Source organism: Poeciliopsis prolifica, unplaced genomic scaffold (assembly GCF_027474105.1).
Source record: "Poeciliopsis prolifica strain line A6 unplaced genomic scaffold, Auburn_PproV2 SCAFFOLD017, whole genome shotgun sequence".
Taxonomy (NCBI): domain Eukaryota; kingdom Metazoa; phylum Chordata; class Actinopteri; order Cyprinodontiformes; family Poeciliidae; genus Poeciliopsis; species Poeciliopsis prolifica.
In genome coordinates, this window is record NW_026562392.1 from 4,152,561 (window position 1) to 4,176,964 (window position 24,404).

Sequence of the window (24,404 nt, forward strand, 5' to 3'; positions counted from 1 at the left end):
CCTGCTTATTAATGATTAATTACAGCTAACAGATGAAAGGCATGTTGCATTATTTCACTTGTCATTTTGCTGCAGAACCTAACAACCATTCTGTTACACAATGGCGGGGGAAGGTTGTTTACGGCGCACATAATGTTCGGTAAGCTTTCACGGTCGAGCTGGTGCATTACATACACCCCTAACAACTATTTGTGACTGGCTAAAATCGGATCCAATTGTTTCAAACTTGAACAGGGTCCTCGCCTCTGGAGAGCAATGGTTTCTCAATAGCTAAGGGTCCAGACCATCTGCACATAGTAAAATAGAACATCGGGGAGGCTTGTACCGAGCTACTTTAAGTTAGTCTTTCACAAAAGTACAATTTGTCTTACAACCTGGCAATAAAGTCCAGTTAAATGGGCATGAATACTTCCAAAACTTAACAATTTTGGAAGTATAAGATGAACACTTCAGTTCATCTTATGTAATTTTCCTCTTCCTAAATTCAATTTCAGTTTCAAATGACATACAAAGGGACGTTTCTGCTTTAACATCTGACATCAGACTGTGACAGAACTTCAGTAGAGTAATTTTGTACTCCAACTCGGTTGCCTCTGGTTGCTGAATGGACTTTCAGGAGACAGGAACATTTAAACGTTCCAAAGTATGATCCTTATTCTCCCCATAAATCACACGCTCTTTTTATTTGCCCATGACAGGCACCTTTCATGACAAAAACGCACAGCAGTGGTAACGCCAAGACTTTTATGACTGCTCTGGAGCCAAAGGAAGTACGCTGGACAGTGTAAGAAGATGATAAGTTAGAAGCGTCTAAAGGGGAGAAATTATATGTCTTTGGTGAGAGAAGGACAGTCAAACATGTCATGAATCTTCTGATATGACATCAGGGATATGTGTTGTTATGGTTGATCCAGGGACGTGCCTGATCGGTTTATTACCAAGCGGTTCACGTCTAGCCAACCACGGAAATCTCTCACCAAAATCAAAGCACTGAAAGAGCAAAGCGTGCAGCAATATAAAGATCAAGAGTCCGTGGATAATGACAGCAGATTTATAGAAAAAAAAAACTGTGCAACAAATATATACAAACAGAGTCTGTGTGAAACTGGACGCTTTTACACATTTTAGAGGAAAAAGCTTTTTGAAGTGTATAAAAAGACATTTTTTGCTTTCCAAACCCTGTCAAGCTTCAGAGAAAACCCGTATCTCTAAAACAGCCAACCTATAAATGAGTAAACTTATCATTTTACTAGAAGAGTTTTCCCAGACAATAATTATATGATAAAACAAGGATACACACCCGGAGCCTTGCCTGATTTAAGTGCCAGCAAGGAAACTGTGGCTGGGTAGATGAACCAGCAACGTTTCCACAGGACTTAACTTATAATAAAGTAAAAACGTCATCGGACAATCTTTTTTTTCCTTTACTTTTTTTTTGTTAAATTGAAAAATATTGTAGTGTTTACACGGTTCAAAACCAAACTTGTGTTGTCTGGTAGAAACCTCCTGCTCTTTGGTACTGCAGTGGACCAGAGTCAAATCCTGGAGTCCTGGTTGGTGGCAGCTGATGGCAGTCGGGCAGGGCGACAGCTCTGGTGGCCACAGCTTTACTACTCATTGTACTGCAGGGCTGTTATTTGATGCCGGAGTCGTTCTGCTGGCTGCAGAAGAAATGTCATGTTTACTGCCGTTCCCATACACACCCAAACCTAATGAGCAGCGTAGAGCTCTGCCCTCGCTCTCTGGATCCGTCTCTTCTTCTGCATGGCTCCGTCCTGCTGCAGCCAGTCTCATCCCCATCACCCCATTTTGTTTTTTCTGTTTTTTTTTCTTTCCTCCTGGCCTCTCTGTGAATCGCTGACTTCCATCGAATTAAACCGTTTGGGTTTTTATGGAGCCTGTTTTCCCAGCCGCGACAGTCATCCCACGATGCGGCCTCGCCGCTCGGAGGCTGGCCTGGCATGGCCTCACAGAACAAGTCCAGCACCATTGCTCTACCTCTGCACTTAAATTTGGTGTCTCTCTCGAAATGTCATGACCGATGAGTGGCCCCCACATGAGAACACACGCAACACACATGGAAGTATGAACAGTAAGTACTTCTCAAAAGTATTCACATTCCCCTAACTCCCCCCTCCCATGTTTCATACCCAGACTTCAATGACTTTTAATAGGGATTTTATGTAATAGACCAAGACAAAGTAGAGTTTAATTGTGTAGGAGAAATGATAGTAAAAAGGGTGTCCTGTATTCTCAATTACATTTGGTTCTGAACTTTGACTGAGCCATATTAAAGGGACAGGATTATGCGTTTTCCAGCCACATAATATCATTTTATATCCCAAGTTACTGTGTTACCTTCAGTGATGAAAATGCTGCATATATGTCAAATATGACTAACGCCTAGAAATTGGGCCTATGTCTCCTTAAGAAACACCCTCAACACTCTGCCTTCGGGAAGTCTTCACAACATTGTTCCTCTATTAAGCCTCTTGCAATGTTTTACCAGCTTTACTGGTAAAACATTGCTACTTCACTGAGAAGTAGCTCATATAGTGAGCTCAGCAAATGCGCAGTTCCACCAGGTGTTTGCTAATTGCTACCAGCTAGTCTGCAGGAACTGAGTGGGCGGGATTCACGGGAAAACTTGGAAACTCCAGCTCTCAGCAGGAGTTTCATCCTTAAAGGCGGCTATTTGCACATCTGAATGGTTGCCATGGGAGATTAAAGGATTTCTCTAATGTGTGAAAAAAAATAATAAATCAAAACATCACCTCAGGTATGTTTTTGATAAGGGAATAACATAATACAGCTAAAAAAAAGTTGATTTAACATAGTACTGCCCCTTCAAATATATATTCAGATATATTTACATCTGAACTAATTCTACATTATAATGGAAAAACTTGAAATTGTTCAATATTGCACTATAAATAATAAAAATTATAAATGACCCACATTTTCCTAATTCGTGTCTTCGTTTTCAGTTATTACGCAGACCTCATTATACTCCCTGACTCTCTGAAATTACCTTTAATTAGACAAACTGAACCTCCGTCTGCACGTTACGGGTCTCTGTCACACCAGACGGTAAACTTCCAAACCAGACTCAAGTGGTTCTGAGCCTCCAATAAGTGTTTTTTTCCCTGCGCTTAGCCAACTTCATGGTCCCTGCTGAAAGGAGGTCAACTCCAAAATGGTTCTGGTACTATATTTTATGGTGGTAATGATGCATTTAGGGTGATCTGTAATGTTAGTCATGCCACACATAGCGTTTTCGGTGTGGGACAAAAAGTTTCATTTGACCACAGCACCATTTTCCACGTTTGCTGTGTCACCGGCAGGGCTAATTGTAGTGAACCGCAAATGGGCTTTTCTCATGGCTGTCTTCTCGCCACCTTCCCTTCCAGAAGGCCGGATCTGTCGAGTGCCCCACCAATAGTTGTGCTCTTGAGAGCACAACTATTGGATTTCTCTAATTCCGGGTTCCGGGTTTTTTTTCCAGATGATGGAACAGTGCTCTATAAAATGTTCAAATCTTTATCTCTGACCCGTGTGATAAATTTCACGGTCTAATGCTCTCCAATAAACATGTGAAGTCTTCACGGAACAGCTGTATTTATATGAAGATTAAACACAAACAGCTGATTTATTAATCAGGCGACCGGGGCAACTGGGTGCAATGGATCTCATTTTGTGGCATCGACATAAAAGGCACTAACAAAGACAAAGTCTTATGTAAAAAAAAAAAAAAAAAAAAAATATATATAATATATATATATATATATATATATATGTTTTTCTGCCCAAATGTCTTACTTTGTCTAATCCCAGTAAATCCATTAAACTCCATGGCTGTAAAATGAGACAATGTGGAAAGGTTGACTTCTTCAAGCTGCTATATATATACTAAATAAAAACAGTCTTAATACTGGACCTTTGTGTTGTCACAGATTTGTGACACCAACTGAAGACAAACTGTTCATAAAAAAAGGTTTACAAAGCCACTTCCTATTGAACAGAAACCCGGGGTGTTTTTCGACAGCAACAGAGTCGCATAATGAGCCATAAATGCTTTCAGAACATGTACAAAAATCTTTCCAGAAGAAGCTTCTGGCACTTACGTGTTGCGCCTGTATTTGTACAACGGTAAACTCATTCACAACAACCCTGAATTAGCGGTGACGGAAAAACAAAACAAAACAACAATAAAACAAAAAAAACACGGTACTGTGCTTGTACTGTACGTTTCCACACATAAGAACTGAAGAGACAGCAAATGACTCCCGGCCTTCCCGTAATAATGTTCCTCTTCCATCCCCCAGGCCGTCCATCAAAACATGACAGTAACAGAATGTTTAGTTCAGTGCCGCCACAGAGGAGTCGTCCTTGCCGCTGGATCCGCTTGGCTCTGTTTGCCTTGCGTCGACCCTGTAATTGCGCGGCCACAGCAGCGCCCTAACTCATGTGCCACTGTGTGTCGTCCGTGACAAATGAGAGCCGAAGACGACGAGGCTCGGCTACTTTCAGGTCTTTTACATGTAGTGAGCGAGCGGCGACTGTGTGGCCAATTTGCCAACAGAGCAGACAGCAATGAAGGAGAAATCAGAGACTACTCTTTGCCAAAAAAAAAAAAAAAAAAATACAAAACTTCCTCTCTTACTGCAGAACGAGAGGTAATAAACTCACCACATTTCTGCATCACTGAAAGTCTATCAGTGAGCACACATGTATGGGAAAGTGAGCAGCTAACGTGATGACAGCTCTTGGTGAGCATCTCACAGGTTACATAAGCACATTGTATGGCAGTAAAAAAAATCATAAGGCAATTTTATAGGCTTTACTAAGTAATCTAAGACAATGTGGGGCGGTTTCTACAGATTTAACTGTCTTGTAAGGAGGTTTTCTTACTCATCGCGATATCCTGCATAAAAAGATTTTATACAGCCTTTGAGGGAAACAGACTGGAATATTTGTGCAGACCAGTTGCTTATTCCCATCAGCAGATTCCAGGCAAATGTCAGTAAAGTTAGACAGCATGATGGTGTGCGTCGCCCACACATGCATACATATGACACACCCCAGCTCTACTTTCTATCCTGTTGTTGCACAATTTCTGACATTTTATTGCACTGCGTAAATAAGTGTTAACGCATGATGATGGATTTGCAGGCTGATGTCGAAACTGAGATTTGAGATTTCTAACAACAGTTATTTGTTACTCAGTAACTGTTGATTAACCCAATAATCAACCAACATTTATCTCTTTATCTGATAAAATTGAAGAAAGGCAAGGGATAAATGAATGTGTCTCTGTGGTTTTACCCTCCTCTCTGCTCTCTTACTTCTCCCTGGTAGGAAATCTCAGTTGTATTATCAAAATTTTAAAGCTGCCATTTACTTTGAAGATGTTTCTTAACAATTCCAACAATTCTAGATGGAAATCACATACAACATATGAAAGATATGTCCTAAGTTGATAAGCAGAAGCTGTCTGACCAACTACTGTGGAAGCAACATGGCTGCCCATGTGGACTGAGAGAGAAAACACTGAATGTGGTGTGTTCGCAAATGAAAACTTGGCTTTAGAGTCATTAAGCAAGAAGACATGCAGGAAGCAACCACATCATTGCTTTTTCCTGCTGATGTTAACCCCATGGATAACAGGATGGAGTTCTCAGTTACAGGCAAGTGGAAGTCAGTGGCTGCAGTGTTTGTTTTTGACTGTCTGACAGGCAACGTTGTTGCCGGTCTGCTGTCAAATTTGCATTCAAAATTGAGAATAATCGACATCAGTGACATCAAAAGCAATCTAAAAGAGCTGCCATAATACATAATTATTTAATCAATTGGTAATTATGACTGTACAGCAGATATTTAAATAAATGGCAGACCAGTTACAGAAAGGAGTGAGAAACATGGCTGACCAAAAGCTAACCCCTGAAGTCTTTATATAAAAAATCTGGTCTGTTTTAGTGCCATCCCTGTCAATCCTTCAATTCAAAATATCCCTTTAGCAAATAGAGTAAAAATCCCGTCACAACATTGCAATGCTACAAAACAATGGAAAAAAAATTGCACATTGGCAATTTTAGTATCAGCTTTTCAACCAAACAGCTCTGCAGCAAGATACCCCCCATACAGGCCCCCACTGTAACAACTAGCATAAAGGATACAGTACAGCAATGGTTTCCAAAGATTTTCTTCTGGGCCCCCTCAGTGAATTACCCCCCAAGAAGAAGAACAAGAAATCAACTCGGCACAAACATCGTTCAACTAGGTCCACATAAACCTATACACATATTTTGTTTTCAAACTCCAATGAAGTTTATTTCACACTTCAGGTTGCATAGAAACACACTACAAACCATCTTTGTAGTGAAATATTTTTGTGCAACTTTTTTTTTTTTTTTTTCCATTCATCCATACCGCTTCCCACGCCCCACCAGCCCCTAGGGGGCGCACCCCACACTTTGAGAACCGCCGCGATAAAGGGAGATGACAGGATGGAACATAAAAATCAACAGATGTGGAAACGTGTTTGGGGGAAAATATTTTGTCATTGTACATTGTGTTTTTCCCAAAGATTATGGGAAAAAAATAAATAAATAAAAAGATAAAATGCTTTGAGACTCCAGAAGAATTATTTTTCAGTTTGGTTTCCACTTCTGGAAGTGACTATGATTTATGGCCCACTTTTTTATGGAAAAAAGATGCGGAAAAAATCTTGGGTAACACTTCATCTGGTGGAGTGTACTATCCAAGTTGACCTCCTGAGTGTCTATGTGTCTGTCCTTGTGACTTCAGCCTTTCAGTGTTTTCCATCGGGTTGTGTTATCAGCACACAGGCTGACCTCAATGATCTCAATCTGCCCATACCTCAGGCCAAGGCTCCTCATCAAAACAATCTCTAAAGTGGGAAAAAAAAAAAAAAACACACAACCCAGCCATCAGGAAATAGTGTCCAATTTAAAAGTGCAGCTCGCTTTTAGAAAGGTGGCTGCAAATCTAAAGCTCTGACTGCCATCACAATTATTAAAGTAATTAGCAGGTTCCAATGTTGCAACAGGCCAGATTGTGAAAGCAGAGGTGATCACAGGGGCAGAAATTGTGTTATTTCCCCGGCCTTGTTTATGTTTTTGCACCTACTCTCCACCCAGGGATTATTACCTCCAATGTTTGATAGTCGGCCCCATAGCAAGCCTGTCACCAGCTGAGCTACAGCCAATGTCCACTATTTCTCATCCAAGCTTGTCTTGTGTATGAGTTTTCAATACTGTTATAGTAGAGCCGCCAAATTTAAAGGCCACATTTTACCGACGAGGGAACCTGTGAAGAATTTAAGAAATCTCCAGTGCCTAGCTGTGGTATGTGAGCCGAAGCCACTGCTAAGATGAGGAATGGAAAAACGATCAGCTAAAGACACACAAGTGGAGAGACTGCAGAAGACAAGTGGAAAGATTACTATACATGTTTTTTTTGTGTTTTTTTTATGTGCCACATTTGGGCTTATTGTGTCTTTGTAAAATCGATGGCACTAGAATAAACAGAGCTAAAGGGTTTCTTTTTTTCCGTTTTCTGAAGGTCTCTTTTCTGTGTATTACAGCACTCCAAGGGAAGCCCAGGGAGAGAATTAGAAGCTAAATCTCTGAACTAGTGAGTAATTTTCCATCAATTTAACTACCTAACAGCTCGGTGTACTCATGACAGCATAATGACACACGCTAACAAATACCATATGAAACCCCCCATCTCACCCCTGCCCCCCACACCAGCCCCGCAAAGTCCTGCTGGGTTTGTCCATGGGGCACGGTGTTAACTTTGAAATTACAGACTTGAGATGAATAAATAAGAACTTTTGAGCCCAAAACCTCTGACCGCTGTGCCTATGTCATTATTTTCTACTTTGATTGTTTCCAGTCTGCTTGCATGCATAACGGCAGACCAAAGATACTGAGGGCGTTGCGGTGAGCCAAGGAGCAGATATTGGCCCCCTAGACCCCTGCAGCTGAAGACGAGGCACGAGTCCAATCTGTCTGTGCGCTAATCATCAGCCGACAGCCTGAATCCGCAGCTCGCTTCAGGGCCGCAGAGTCACATAAGGTTAGCCTCTGCCTGCCGCGGAGCCGGTGTCAGATCTGGGCATTGAGGCGATGCAAGTAATCTAGCGGCGAAGGCAAACCGTGCATTAGCGTATCATGTTTTCTCAAAGTCAGTATGAGAAAACTGCAGTGATTGAAAAAAAATTGACTAAGTGGGGTAAACATAATCACGCAATTATTGGTTTTCAATCTGCTAGTGGGGGGAAATGTGAAAGCATGTGTTTTTAAATAAGATGTGGGATTTAACTGTTATTTGGATGATGTCAGATTCATGAGACTCCATAGTATTATTATTATTATCGCTATTATTATTCATACGTGGTTGTTTTGGCTTGCTTGGCTTGTGTCCTGAAAACGAGATGAAATTTTTAAAGTGTTGATCTGAGGTGATCCTTTGAAACGTAGCTGCACTGTAAATAAGATGAACTCTAAAAAAACGTCTAGGTTGATTTTGTTGCTCATCAGAACATAAAAGCAGAAATTTAAAGAATATTCTGGGTTTTACATTTGTAACTGAAATACAAATTCATAGCCAAGATGACTTAGTTGACCTGGCATTATTTCCAGAGTTAAGCTTCTTAGTTTCTGTATCTCTTAGTTTTGCGTATGCAACTGATATTTGAAAATATATTTCCTCTACAGTACTTTTAGACCAAACAAAAATTGCTTGGTCTAAAAACAAACACTATTTTTACCATACATGTGACTTTATTATTCAGCAGTGGTATTATATTAGGTTGACCAATGAGACATAAAGTTGAAGTTCACATTATTTCACTGAATTTGTGTAATCATTTGGAAAAGCAAACCGCAGGAAACTTTTCATATTTGCTAACTTATTGACTCCAAACTTCATTTCTAAAATGGCTGAAGACTCATCTTGTTTTTGTCTCATTAAGAAAATACTTCTTAAAAAATAGTTTCATGACATAAAAGCTATGTTTATATACAGCATAATACTAGAATTTATCCAATTTCTCACTGACTTCGGTTATGAGAAACACAAAACAATGGAAAAAGTGTTCACTAGTTGTCTAACGAACCCGACTAGCGGGTAACTTGTTGGGAGCCTTAATAAGCTACTCTGTCATAATAGGACCCAGACATACATTTCTAAATGGAAGAAAGTACACAAAAGAAAAAGGACATGTCATCATTTCTACTGGAAGTTTCATGGAAATGAAACAATCGTAGGAGGCTCCAAGTGCTGTTAGAATAAGGTCATGTCAAATTACTACAAATGAAAAGTGATGCCTTGGAGTTAGGATCACGACTTTCTCCGATTTGATAGAAGGGAACAATTTCCATACCTTCACTGCGGGGGGGGGGGGAAGCAGCATCTAATGCTGGAGAGCAGGAGCAGACACGCTTCAAGAGCAGATATCAGCATCAGAGGTGCAATTACAGTTCAAGGGAACAAAGTCAATAGGCGGAGTGAATAAATGCGCAAGTTTCAAAGAACAAACATCTGAAGGTGGGCCAAAAGCTGTAGAAAGCAGGCAGTGGAGCAAAGTAAACATGGACTTTGTGGAGATTTTATAAGGAATTTTAAAAGTGTCAACTATAAATGTCTGAGCTACAACATCAGAAGGATGGACTGTCAGTGTGTCTGCTTGCCTGCGCAACAGATGTTGGTATGTGGTTATTGGTCATAATTTTGGAATTATGTGAGATGAAACACATGATGTATGATAGGATAGGTGTTTGGGAAACCAACCAGTTGGTCGTCGTGCAAGAGGCGAGGTCGCCAGTCCATCTCAGAATTTGTTACTGCAACTATAAGGTTCTTTAATATTCAAGATGATACATTTTACACAAGAGGAAAAAATGTTAAGCTCCATCATTAAGCCGTAGTATATAAACGAAGCAAACATCTTGATGTTTATTGTGAACCATAAAAATGTCGCTGCTGCATGAGGTAGAATAATTTTCAGTGGAAAGCGGCCTTATCCTTTCGTGTATTAATCCAAGCAGATCCAAGGACCCACTTAACCACACTAATCCCAGCACTCAAACATTTAGATAGTAGAATGCATTTTCAAACATGTTCAGACAAGGCCAAGAAAAAAGAAAAGAAAAAAAGAAAATCTGATTATTTGGTTTTCCCTTTAAAGATGGCCTCTTTTCTCCAGCGTCATTTATAGGTAATAAATGTTGATGTTTTATCTGAGAGCCTCTCCATCCGTTATCACAACACAATTTCCATGTGAAGAAGCCACAATCAGGTTTGCTGCAGCGTACATAGCAATATGCTTTCTTTATAACGCCTCTTCAAAATGCAGCTTCATAACATTTCCACACTGTTTAAGGCAACCTCAAATAATAGATTACTCCCTTTGTGTAATTATTGTGAATGGCATCAAAGCCAACAACAACCAGAGCCATCTAGCTGATCAAACAAAACGACACACCCCGTCCTCGAGCCGGAGTCCATTTGCGTTCATGTTTTCTTTCTACCTGAGCGATTGACAAACACAGCCGTGCCGTATTTCTCCTTGCCTGGCTCCCGACTGCGTCCGTTCGCCATATTTACCTGCCGTCGGCCGACTCGGGATGCACATTACAGCTTGAAACCATTAGAAGAGAAAGCCATTGGGGAGTGAGGCCACGATAAGACGGGTCTTATCAGCGAAAGCCTCTGGAGTGCACAGAGCGCACATCACATCCTGCATCGCTTCCAAGAACAAGAGCAGATGCTCCGGCACATTCCTCCTCATTAGCCTCTCCCTGGATCTCCTCCCATTACATTAACCATCCAGTAAAATGCGCCTTTTGTTTGGGTAATACGCAGCACCATCATTCTTTCTTTCTTTTTTTTTTTGGAAAGACTGGAGATATCGGAGCGCTTGTGTCCTTAAGTGACTCCCTTTTGCATGTGTGTCTTGGGTTGAACAGGTTTAACCAAAAGCGGTTGCATCACGATGAGGGCCGAGATCCAAGCAGTGCTGCTGTCACAGAGACTTCAGCCGAGGTGGAAGCCAAGATCCCTCTCCTGAGGGACAAAACTTCACACTTGTTTAAAGAGAGCGTGCTGGAGAAAGCTTTCACAGATCACACCAGACAAATACAGTCCTGATGAATTGGGGAATTCGAGCTGTTCATAAAAACATGGCTCCTCTTGGATTAGCAGAGAAAATGTTTGTAAGTGCAATGTGGCGTATGACATAGCCTCTGGCTTCCTAGTCAGTCTGTTTGGTCAGCTTGAGGTAGACTCTCTGTGACATCTTTAATTGTTATTGCAATGATGAAAATAAATAGTTTATATAAAATTTAGGCATAAAATATCCATAGTCAACAAAAAAAGAAAGAAATATATCTATCTTAAGTGCTGCCAGAATCTGACTGGTTCAAAAATGACCGAAGGTGCTTTATCCAAAGCGATTGCACTTGCAAGCGCGTGGGCAAATGCAGACTTGCTTGGAAGGAACACGTCCTCAATTTTGTACTTTATTAAAAGTGAATCACAGTTGGACGAGTCCAAGAACACTGACAGAAAACAAAAAAAAAAGAAAAAAAGACATGGAAAGCCACTCTTAAGTATATCCAGGACAAACCCAGCACCTGCCAAAAAAAAGTCTGCTAAAGTTAATTTGTGCCTTCATTAATGAAACAAAAATGTTCACTTTAACATTCATATAGCCTGGACTCTGCCTTCCTACGAAGTTCTGTTCAATTCTCGTCTACCTTCAGTGCTCCGTTTGGGAGTTCTCCCATTGAGCTTGATTTGTCCGATTGAATTTCAACAGACGATGTTGACGAACAGACGATGATAGAGATTTTTTGTAGTTTGGCAAAAGAAGTGAACGAAGCCGTTTGGTTTGTGTGGGCTACGCTTCCACATAAAAGTTATCAATTCAAATTGAAAGTTGGAGCAAGAGCAATGTTTAAGACTTTTTATGGCTGGCAAATATGTAGTGGCCCAACTTCCCCCAGAGTTGTTTACGGTATACATAATTTCCGTTAAGCTACAAAGTTACACATGCTACAACCAACAAATTGTAATGGTTGGCGAAAATCTGATCCAGTTGTTTAAAACGTGAACAGAGTTCACGCCTTCAGTAAGCACGTGTTTCTCAATAGGATACAGACTCTTTGTACGACACAAAGTTTAGAGCAAGGTGCTGGTTTTTACCAGGTGCTTCAGTTTTAACTGCACAAGAAGATGCCCACAAAGAAGATTCTAAAAATCACAAGTTCTTTCATGAAAAAACACACCTGTAAGATGCCACTTGTATGGCACAAATGCACCACTGCTATGAAAGTCAAAGAAATTTCACATACATGTTGCAGTAACAACATGATAATAATCACAACATTACCTAAACTCAGGATATAACATTTAGCTTCTGCCTCTGATTCACTCATGTCAGTATGTCAAATGCTTGGAGTGACTCCAACTCAGAGCCACCCGACCTGCTTTTTGATCTCCAAAGCTAATAACTGTGTTACCACGTGGTGACACTCAATGCACAGGGAACAGAGTACTGAACTTTAATCCCAAGTTTGTCAAGACATCAGGGATTGAAAAAGAAGTGTTGATTTCAGAGTTAAAAAAATACTTTTTACAGTGTAAAAAAACAAATATGGAAATTCTGTACAAAACAGGGCTCCATTGAAAACAAGAGAAACGCTTCACAAACATGACTGGACAATATTTTTCAAAATATCTTCTTGTTAAAACAAAAACTTTCACAAAAATCTGTGCTCCCCTTTGTTATCAAGTTGCAGAGAATGTTGAAGTCCTTCTGCAGATGTTTTTCCCACAACACCAAAAGATTATATTTTGGCCACATTAGTGAACCAAAGCAATTTTGTAACAGAGAAGCCTCTTATGGACTGAGCACACCCTTGATAAATTCAGACTAGTGGAAATTTTGAAGGAGTCCCAGGTGCAAGAGCTTGTACCCGTCAGAACATAAGTGTTTGTGTGAGTGTGCGGTGTTGTGGGAAGTACCGTCCTCCCGTCAGAGGCAATGAACTGATGACTGTATTATGACTGGCTCCGGCGAGATACTCGGGTTCCTCGCCGGCCAGATCTGGACTCTGAAAAACGAGCATATTAGTGGGAGCTGCGGAAAATATTTCTTACTCCAGACAAGTAAAGCAAATGTGCCTTCATGTAAGAATGCGAGGAAATAATGACTCAAATTCTCTCGTGAAAAACTATAAAAGTCATTTAACTGGGGAGAGGAGCTCAGCCGCTCGGTGAGGAATGGAATACCTCATATGTAGGAAGTGCATCTTTACGCAGCTCTACATGTGGTCCGGCAACGCCTGGACTGGGAGGAAGATGTTTTCCACCTTTCCGTCTTAGCGGCATATTTGGCAAAAACAAACCAGACACTTTTACTACTTTAAGAATGGCTTCACTGACTACATTTACTAGAACATTCAAAACAGTGGGAGAAAATAAAATGGCATTCTCTGGACTTTCACACCATGTTCTCTCCATAAAGCACTTTATCAACCAGACGGCTGATTATGCTTGGATGGATGCGGACCTGGTGGTGGTCTGGGGGAAAAGGGAGAAAAAAAGGGGGAGTTCCTGCATAGTGCATCCTTAACGAACTCCTATTCCAAGACACATCAGTCTCCATATGCTTCATATGTACGCACATAAAAAAAAAAAAAAAACAGCGCTCAGTGCACCATTCGAGTCAACTCGTCACACGGCCTCGTCTGAGAGATACACAAGGTAAGTGTGACTCACAGAACATGAACAATTTTAATTGGCTGCCAGGAGCCAGATGTGCGTCTGCAGACCATCCTGCAGTCTCTGCACGCTCCGAATCTGACAGCCAGTTAATAAGGAGCGCAAAAAAGGCGCGCTTCAAAGAGACGTGTGCATGCCGGAAGAGCTCTACGCCAGGTGCACAAGCTTTTGAATTAAGTAGTTGACACACTGGCTTTGTTACGGCAGCTTCCAGCCCCAAAATAGCACCTGGACAAAAAAATGTTTGTCAGAGATCGCTTTAGTGCGATCCACAGTCCGCTATACGTGCTGTGCGTTGTTTGTGAGTGTGGACGACATAATGATTCGATGCACAGCGGCTGGAACCCAGTGCATTCAAGAGCCGTGTTTACTTTAGGGCAAGTCACAAAATAAAGAAAGCAGAATCTCCTAAATCCTTGGATTCAACCACCAGAACAGAATTAAATCTTCCTCTGAACAGACTGCAACACAAATTAATATTTATAATCGGTCCGTTGAGTCGAGGCTTTGCGGGGCCGCAGTGTTTCTCAGTCCCGGTCTTCAGGTACTACTGTCCTGCATGTTTTAGATGTTGTCCCCTTCTACCTGACGTGAATAAATGAGTGATTAACAGGATTCTGCAAAACTTTATGGCATGCAGGAGCTAATGCTGCCGTTGGAATCGTTTGTGAGGAGCAGAGACGGGCCTTAACATCTAGGAAAAATTGAATAACTGCACGAGTCTTCGTACAATTGCTAAATCTCGATCTGGTTGGATGGTGAGAGCTTTTTAAGGAAATAAGTCGTTTAATAGATTCTCAACTGGATTTGGGTTGAGACTTTGACTGGGACGTTCCACCAGGTGAACTGGATCTAAATCCTTCCACTGTAGCTCTGGCTGCATATTTGATGTGCAGAAGATATTGATTTAAACAGAAGATATTGCGATATTTTACTTTTAGAAGATCATCAACATGTCACCCAGCTCTAACTTAAAGGAATCATTCTGTGGAACTCTCCATCAGTCTTTCTTTGTGGGTGAATCTTGGCCTCTTCCTTGCAATATTGTTTTATATTATTGATCTCTGAGTAAACTGAGTAAACTAGTTGTAAGACAGTTTGAGTAAGGGTTTCGTCACTGCATTTCGTTCAGGTCGACATCTGAATGAAATGGATTTGGAAGTTGAGACACAGTGATAATTCGCCATTTTGTTAATTTGGTGGATTGACTGTACAATGCCTTTGCCCCATGGCGGTCTCAAAGAATGCAACGTACTCTTATGAAGTGGCAGTACTATGGCATCACATTCCTGCCAAAAACCCTGAGACTTGTCTTAAGCAATCATAATACTGTATAATTATCAAAAGAGCACACATCTTATTCCCATTTATGTCCATAAATACAAATAAGTGAATGGTAAAACATGCCTGCTCTAACAATTTCACCGAAAAATTACGCTCCATCTTTGTGTTTAGTGGGTGTATTCGTCAGTTGGGGGCAGCAAGTCTTCCAACTGATCTGATTGGCCAAATTTTCATCTTGAATCTGGTGGCAGATAGAAGAATGAAGGAGAAGAGGATGAAGAATAATAAGAACTGTTAGGAAACAGAAAAAAATCAAATAAAACTTTCCTTTTCCGTACCTTCCTATTCATTTCACACTGCTGCCTGCTCTTCTTCTTCTATACTTTGAATCCACATCATGTTCATCAAATTGAATAACCTGGATTATAAAGTGCTGCTTTCTACCTAGACCAGTAAATACACTGGAGAGACTACAAAAAAGCCCAAAAAAACCCATCTGCAGTTTCTGCTGTTTCTCAGGCATTTGAAGTCCTGCCAGCCCAGAGCGGCACCGCAGCACCCAGTGGTTAGGGCTGCACTGCACAGGGTCACTGAGGACATGAAGGGTCCTGCTTCTCATCTCATCCATTTGTATCTTACTGCTACAAAGAAGTGGATGTTAAGCTTTTTTTTGTTTGTCTGTTTGCCTTATAGATTTTGAGAGGGTGGGTTTTAATTTTGGGGAGATTTGTTTAGATTGCCATTTTGGTGCAATTAAGATTTTTTTTTTGGCAATTCTTATTTGTCGTTGCATTCTAAAAAAAAAATCTAAAAAGGTCAGGAGTTATACGGCTCAACAAGAGGACTGAGAAGGAAAGGTTTTTCATTTTTACACAAATGAAAAATAAAAAAGATGGACATTTTTCACATTCTAACATGTGAAGCAATTTTTTCTTCTTAAAAAATGTGTGTAAAATATATAGCAGCACAGATTTACCCCATGCAAATGTCAGAGTCCACAGTCTACATTTCTGAAGAAGTGCTTTTTTCAAAGTTACATGACTGATCAGCAATTACTGAATCACTTGAAAGCTGACTGAGTACAATAGCGCTTTGCACCAATCTGATGATTGAATAACCTAAATAACAAACTAAAAAGACCAATTTTTTTTTTTTATTATTATTAGCTGCGGATGCTGGCATTTGCATTGGGGACGTCTGTGCTGCTGCTCTATGCTTAGCACTGAGATGCTACTTTAGCGTTGAATAGTTTTGCACAACAATAGTTTTTTCAGGCATCTCATCAGATCTAATCTGATGAGTGAGCTAATTATTTGCCCATTGAAGGCAAAAAAATTAGCCTTCAGTGGGCCGAGAGGAGAGGCTTTGTCGTTCATTGTTGTTTGCATATGCTGTTTGTGTGCCAGATTAACGCGCATATCACAAACTATACAGAGATTCTGGCTCGGGACTTTTATATGTGAAAAGAAAAATGCTATAAAATGTGTTAAATTTTATATTTATTGAATCATATAATCGAAATCAAGGCATTTAAGTCCTGGTGATAAATTGAACATAAACCTTGGCATGTTCATGCTATAGGAAACACCAAGAAATGCAAATTTGCTGCAGTTGTTAAGTAACTAAAGAAGAAAAGTCCACCTTAACACACTGTTCCTTCATCTCCTTTCATGCATCAAACATATCTGGTTATTTAATTCGTTTTGAATTAAGGCCAATATATCTCAAATGACAAATCTTACGCAATCTATTTTTGATACAGAATATTGTGCGCTCAGCCTGTGACTGAGAGATAAAAGCTTAGAATAACTGGCTTTATGCATTAGTCCCCATGATAATTATAACTAATCCAAAAACGCTTCTGCCCTTTTAGGGAAATTTGATAAAAGCCTAATCAAAAGGCTGTTTTGATTTTGAGGCAGATGGAAACAAAACTAGACAAAACAGTCATTAATGGGGCACTCGAACAAAAAAAAAAAAGGGAAATGAATGAGCGCAGCAGTTAAACGCAACAGTGCTGACTTTATGAACGGAAGGACACGTCTTTGTGAATTTGAGCATTGTGTTTGGCAGATGTTTCACAGGCTTTTGGTGCGAGGAAATGAGGAGGAATGGCACCGTTGATATGTTTCGAGTCTGGCATTAGGCCTATGAAGCTCATAAACAAGCTACTCAATTTCATGGCAGTTGTTTTAATGGGTCTCCAATAGAAAAAGAAGAGGCTATATTCACTTTGAAACCAATTGTCAGAACAGTATCAGCAGTGGATCAAGAATCACTCTTGGTTTTAAGTATTCAGGCACAATTCTGCCCTCGACCGTCATTACTGCACGTCTCTTCCCGCTCTTCCGTTCTGCACTGTGACTGTAAAAACTAAGCTGGGTGTTGGACTTGAAAACAAAATAGAAATGGCTAAATTCAATCCAATGTTGTTATTCAGCTGTAAAACAATCTAACGCCGTTAGACAAATTGTGAGATATTCTCCGGTTGTTTAAAAGCAGCAGTCCATATGCACAGAGGAGGGAATATTCATGACCAATTTCCTACAGCGAAGGTCATGCAGTTTATGTTTCCAAAGCGCTCCTTAAACCATCACACTCTCCAGTACGGCTCGCCATGATTTAGTACACAAATAGCCGTTAAAATGAGAAAGAATCTCTTTTTATGGAAATTATTTCCAAAACGGATCAATGTGCAAGTTGGCACAACCATCAAAATGCACAAGCCACTTATTAATTGTTCACTGTATTTTTATGTCATATTGTAAATGTCTAAATATGACAGGTAAAACACACAGGCTGTCAAAAAGAAACTGAGTTTCCTCACACAACTGTTGCGCTGGTAACTGCGGGTGCAGCAGCGGTTACCTTGCAAACGGTTTCAGCATCCCAGGGCAGGATGGTCCTCAGATCGATGACCTCACAGGAAACCCCCAGTTTCTCCTGAGCCATGTTGGCGACCTCCTTCAACACGTGGATCTGAATGAAAGGGAAGATACTGACTGGTTTACACCGGCTGCAGTTTCCTCACAATCTCTAAGAAATCTGATCTGCTGATTCTAATTTTTATTTTTTTGGGGTCGGATAAAAAGTCGCTCAATATAGCATAAAAGTTTGTGTCTATTGTTAACTGTGCACAACCTGACCATCAGCCCTCTCTGATGTCACAGAAAAAGGAGACAGTGGCCTCTCGCCTGGCAATGAATTCATGGGTCAGTTCTCAAAATCAATATTATATCATAGAACCAAGATATTATAACAAGCACAAGTTTACTTAAAATTGTTGGCTTTGCTATAAGCTTTATCTCAAGATAACAGATAAGGTGTAAAAAGATAAGAATCCATATGATGTATCAACAATCCTAACAAGCTTTCTTCTTTTTCCCCCCCCACATTTTTAAAGATTTGTGGCTTTGGTCACTTTGTTTGTGTTTATGGTCTTAAAAAGTAATTAAATTCTGCTACCACCATTTTGACCCTGATATCTGCCATCACCTGAAAATGAATACAGATTTCGATGGAGACCTCCTGCCACCATGCAGGGACATTACATTTGGGATTAACTGTGATAAAAAAAAAAATCAAACACGGAGATGATTCCTGGGGAGCTGCAGGCCTTTTATAAAAATGAAGTCTCTCAGGTAAAAAGAAAGGCAACAATAGAAGACAGAACCTAAAGCGTTAAAACCTTGTGATCCAAGAGAAACCTGGATGCTTTGTGGACGCCTTGATGAACCCGACCTAAGGCTGCCGGCGGAGAAACCTCGCTGTGACAACGGGGATTTGTGATGGACTTATAATTAATCCACTATGAGCCTCTCTTTGAAGCCTTAAATGTCATTTAATGGAGATGGGACACGAAAACATGACCGAAAATAGATTAAATCTCCGAAATGTTCAGGTGACACACTTCGAGAGGTGTTGCTGGCCACATCACGTACCTGTGTCCCCCAGGCAACCAGCGTGAGATCACTTCCTTCCTGTAGGACCTCGGCTTGTGAGAGAGGGATGGTGTAGGAATCGACTGGAACCTGCTCCACTGGGGAGACACACACGCAAACACACACACTCAAACTTTATATGCAAGCTCACATGCAGAAGACAATATGGCCGTGGCTCAAAGCACCCATTCCTCATTCCACTGTGTAATCCTGTGATTTTTATGCAAAATACTTTGAACCCCAAACCAGCAGTATCCCCAAATAATAAACCGGTTGACAAAGTGGTGAAATATAAAACCATCAAACACAATAAAAAAATAAAATAAAATAAAGTCTTCCTCTTCAGCATTTTGTGTGGATGGTTTCAAATGCATCTAGGGTTTTTTTATTTTATTTTCTTTCCAAGAATCTCTTCTCCCAGAAATGACTGTGAGCTTTTATGAGCGCAATCGAATACATGATCCAATCGGATGTGCTTCCAGCTTCAGGCCTAGAAATGATTAATCCCCCCTTACCCCTCTCACAACACATTAATGGGATGAGGTAAAGAAAAGGAGAACCACAGAAAAACAAAGTATCAGTCCAAAAGGGAAAGCCTCGCGGTCACTCTGTCTTTGAGCTAAACCCAACACAGATTGCATGTAAGTAGATGGTTAGATGGTTTAAATCAAACTAAACCTCTTGGAGGCCTTAAAGAAAAGGGGGAACAAATGTCTTTCCGAAAGGTTCGCTGTTAAAAAAACCCCATTGTTAATGAATCTTAAAATTAAGCACATTTGACATCATCATCTTGGCCCCAAAGTTGGTGATAAAAGAAAAAATGTGTTGAGTGGATTTGTAATGATTTGAATCTTAAAAACATTACAGAGGGAACACAGACAAACTAATTACACTTACATGAGACCTTTGTGGAAGCTCTGCAACATTATGCTTTGAAACCATTTGCTAAGAAATAGCTAATTCCAAAGACCTGTTGTGTTAAAATATAAAGAATTCCAAAAATAGACATTCAAGATAGTTCTGTCTTTAAATATAGTTTTTATAGTCAAAATCAGATTTTATTTGTGTAGGGCCAAATGATATCAATGGGAAAAGATGCTAACTATTATTTAATCTAAAGAAGTGCAAATTGAATGCAGAGAGAGCTCTAATGTTTTAATAGTTTTAATTCTGCCACAAGTGGCACTTTGTGGATTTTGATGTGGCCTGAAATAAAATATGAGTTTGACACTGTTGGTCTATAGAAGGAAGTTCACTGTTTAAGAAAACCAGAGAAAAACATATGGCTTGGCATTTGTTTTGAAAAACAGAAAATACGAAGCCAGTCTGACACACATAAAAAGCTCTGCATAAATGAAAAGAAAAAAGAAAAACAACAACAACAAAAAAACCCTGATTCATTTGATGTATTTATACACATCAAATATGGCGGGAGGGATAGTGGGGAGGTGTCTGTTTTCCAATGCATCTTGGGATGTTTCTGGCTGGATTACTAAATGTACTAACTATTATCTTAATGACAATTTACAACCTCATTTTGGGGAACTCAGAAGCGCATAAGTGTGACAGACCGTTCATGATGAACACATAAGGTTTTCTTCTACATCCAGAGTCCTCAGGACTAAAGGAGAAACAATGTTGCCATTCCATATGCAATCTTTATGAAACTAAAGTAAATATTTTTAGAGGAAAAATGTGAACATGTCTATTACACATGTTGACCAGAAGTGCAACGTCATGTCTTCCCCTCAACTCCTACAAAACAACACTAATTACAAAATGCATTGGGATTTTTACAACAGAAGAGCAGTGGGTGAAACAAATCAATAAAAAATGATTATTATACATCAAAGATTTCCTAATTTTACATTATAGACCATTCACATACCAGATGGAGGAAGTTACTGAAGGTTAATATTCTAGTGATAGGTCTCATGTTAATGACTGCTTTTAAGATCAAATTAGCTAATATTTACATAAATGCAAAATTTATACTGAATGGAGTAAATCAAGCTGCTTGTGCCAGCCCACATGCTACTGATAGCGTTTTAGCTAGTGTTAGCTAATGCGCTGTTGTTTTTTGTGCGCTAAATGTAGTCGTTCAATGTAAAGATCCCTCAAACGCTACTGACAGCATTTTAGCTAATCCTGGACATTTTCATGAAACGCAACAAATACAGACACAAACGATCTGATGTTTTAAACTTTTGACATTTAAACTTGGGAACCTTACTCAGCATGAGTGTGTGTATGACTCTGAACAATACACACACATTGGTGTGTGCATAGGTTTCTTCTAAAACATCACAATATCTATAAGTTGAAGCAGACAGAGATGCTGTAGATCTCTACGAAGGATTTAGCTGAAGTTACTGGACTCAATATGAATAAGGTCAGTTGTTTTTTTAGTTTGAAGTCCACAACCTCTGTTCAAAGACGGTGGCAATGAAGTTTATGTTTTCTGTAGTTAAAAAAAATTCACAGAGGTATATAATTTCAGATTATTATTGCCTGTGTATGGCTGGGAATAATAACTAATAATTATATTGGAACTCTAACTTTCTTCCTAAACAGCTTACCTTATTCAACTAAAGTTTTCATGCCTATTCACGAAAATATTGAGCCACTACTTAACACGTTTCTTGATATCACAACGCAAATATTTCAAGTCTGAAAATCATTGATTCCACAAAGTGAAGCTTGTTTGACAGGTATCTTGTCACAAATGTACAGAAACGCAATAACATTTGCAGCAGTGTGTGGAAAAGACACGCATTATTCTTGCTGTACTACGTTGCAACTCCCAAAATGCATATTGCACTCAAATGAGAAATGATGCAAACAAAAGCACTCTCAATAATTCAGACACCTGCTCTCGGCTTCCCTGGTTCCCCTCATCATTCGGTAAGGTGAGGCTGTTTACCGGCACTCTACTAAATCCCACAACACTTTCAAAATTCAAAGATAAATCCACACTTGCAAAAATATTAAAGGCATCAATAATGACAATTGGAAGAACTGTGCATGGATCTTAATGGTCTGTCACATAGCAGCCTGAACTTTACACCAGTGAAATGAGAGAAAACATTTCCTGCCTGCTAAATCGTCCGAGTATGACATTGTCACCTCCATACAAATGACCTTCATGTGTTCCCTCTCCTGTCATTATGTACAATAATAATTATCTGCCTCCCTTCTAATCATCCCATAAGCAAACTGTAGGAAATGGCAACACATTTTCAGTTCTGTTTTGTCATTTTGTTGTTTCCTCTAGTTTCCATCTGCCTAAACATCCTAATGGCGGGGACGAATGTGACCAGCTGATAGTCGGTCAGGGCCTTTCGGGCTGGACATCAAGCACCGACTGACGTCAGACGAATAGGCAAGACAGTAATGTAACCCCATCTGCCTACATGCCTGCCCGGTTCTGTTCAGTCTCCATGGTTTGAAAAACAAACACAAAAATGTCCCCAAATGAATCAGTAAATTTGTTGTGGTCTCTATTTGTTTGAACCCCATTTTCAAAATCTCTCTTTTCTTTCTTTTTTTTTTTTTTAACAAACCATCACAACATTGTGGTCCAGAACAACCAGATGTGCTTTGCATATTTACTCCACAATCTTACATAACACCTTTCAAAGAGGGACTTCAATTACAATAATGAAGTTCATTTTGCTCCCCTAATTTATGCATATCAGGCAATTATTATGTTACTATGGCAGCCATTTTTCCATCCACTGAAAACAGGCAAGGGTTTATTAGCGCAATATGCAACTTGGAGATAGCTCTTTTACATGCCTAGAGATCCCAACAAACAAAAAGAGAATGAGAAGTTATTGGGGGGAAAAAATGTCAAAGCAGTGGAAGTTTCTGTTTCTCTGCTGTGAAAGGACCATTCATAGAAAGTGACAAAAGAGCAGTCAAAATGCATTTCCTTCAAATGACATTGAAACAGGCTTACCTGCTGCTCTGTACAGAATCTTGGGCTCAAAGAATAAACATGGGTTGTTGTCAGCAATGCAGGAAAGCAGCAGCCCTTTGGCCTGAAGTGGACTGCGAGGTATTACAACCTGAGGAATACACGACAAATCAGATTACATCCTAAAAGATTCTTTTTTTGTTCGTTTATTTACCTATTTTAAATTTTAAATTGTACAGTTTTATAGAACATCCATTCAAACTAATTGACTTTCATGTTTAACTTATTTACAAGAAAATAAATCCTCAATTTAACTCTCAGGTCATAGAGAATTAGACTTTCATCATAGCTTTACTGATGACTTTCTGTAATCAGTAACATGTTACATTGGGACCAGAGACAATGTCACACTGCGTGAGAGAAACATGTTGCCTTGCATAGCTCATGAAGATTTTACAAATGTTATATACAATATTATTCGGTTTCACACCGTAAACTGTCATCAGCTTCTAATATTAGCAATTAGCATCATCGGCACAGTTGGCAAATGTACATCATAAACTGATGTTAAACTGCATTCTCGGCGTGGGTTTCCAACGTGTAAGTTATTCGTCAAATTAGTTATTAAACACAGGTTTCGCCCCAAAAAAAACAATTCATAAACTCCTAACTCTCTCTTTAACTATAGCGTCGTAAAACGTACATAAGCTCCCCAATAAGCCGTCGCCTTTTCCTGAAGTTACACGTTTCTTACCTTCTTTCTTGTCTACAACAATTAAGAGGTTGGGCTCAGATAGAGAGCCCCGTAATGAAAACAGAGGGGAAAACTAATTTATTCTTGAGAGGCTTTGTGTCAAATGGAGGAACCAGTAATGACAGTGTGCACAAGGATTAGCATTCAGGCTGTGTGACCTTCTTGTAGAGAAACAGCATATCTGTTGCGCTCAGTTAACAGCTAAATCTTATAATCCATTCTCTTCGCCAATCTTCCTTAGTTGAAACTGAATGGAAATCATTGTGATCTCCACCAGCAGGCCTTGTTCAGTTCAAATCCTTTAATAAGTTGAGGCAGGGAAGTGGGATTGCTAGATTAAGGCAAGTCATTTGTGTATTTATTTTAAATGTCAGGATGTCACAGAGATTTTCTCACCACTGCTGCATGTGAAAATATAAAACCATCATTGTGATCTCCACCAGTACTGGACTGTAATGACATCTAAGGGCAATGATTTATACCTCTTGCAAATACTGTATTCATTTAAAATTGGTTATTTAGATCATAAGTCTGAAAATAAAACCCAAATACCAGTTTTGAAATTAAATAAATCTGATTTTTCTTGCATTCTATGACAAAATATATATTTCCATTCTCCTCAATCTTCAATGGAAAATTCAGTATTAATGTTACGACACTAAAATATTATAACTCTTATAATGGAGCTTTA

The 24,404-nt window shown here is 39.7% G+C and overlaps 1 protein-coding gene across 1 annotated transcript in view; it reads right to left on the reverse strand.

The window, feature by feature from the left end:
- The window catches only part of bckdhb (branched chain keto acid dehydrogenase E1 subunit beta), a 49,488-nt gene that overhangs the window by 13,894 nt on the left and 11,190 nt on the right, over positions 1 to 24,404 (reverse strand). The window contains exons 6-8 of the mRNA XM_055042236.1: positions 23,002 to 23,110; positions 19,041 to 19,138; positions 17,968 to 18,078 (exon numbers count right to left, since the gene is read on the reverse strand). Of these exons, the coding sequence (XP_054898211.1) occupies positions 17,968 to 18,078; positions 19,041 to 19,138; positions 23,002 to 23,110 (318 nt within the window). The remainder of the gene's footprint in view (positions 1 to 17,967; positions 18,079 to 19,040; positions 19,139 to 23,001; positions 23,111 to 24,404) is intronic.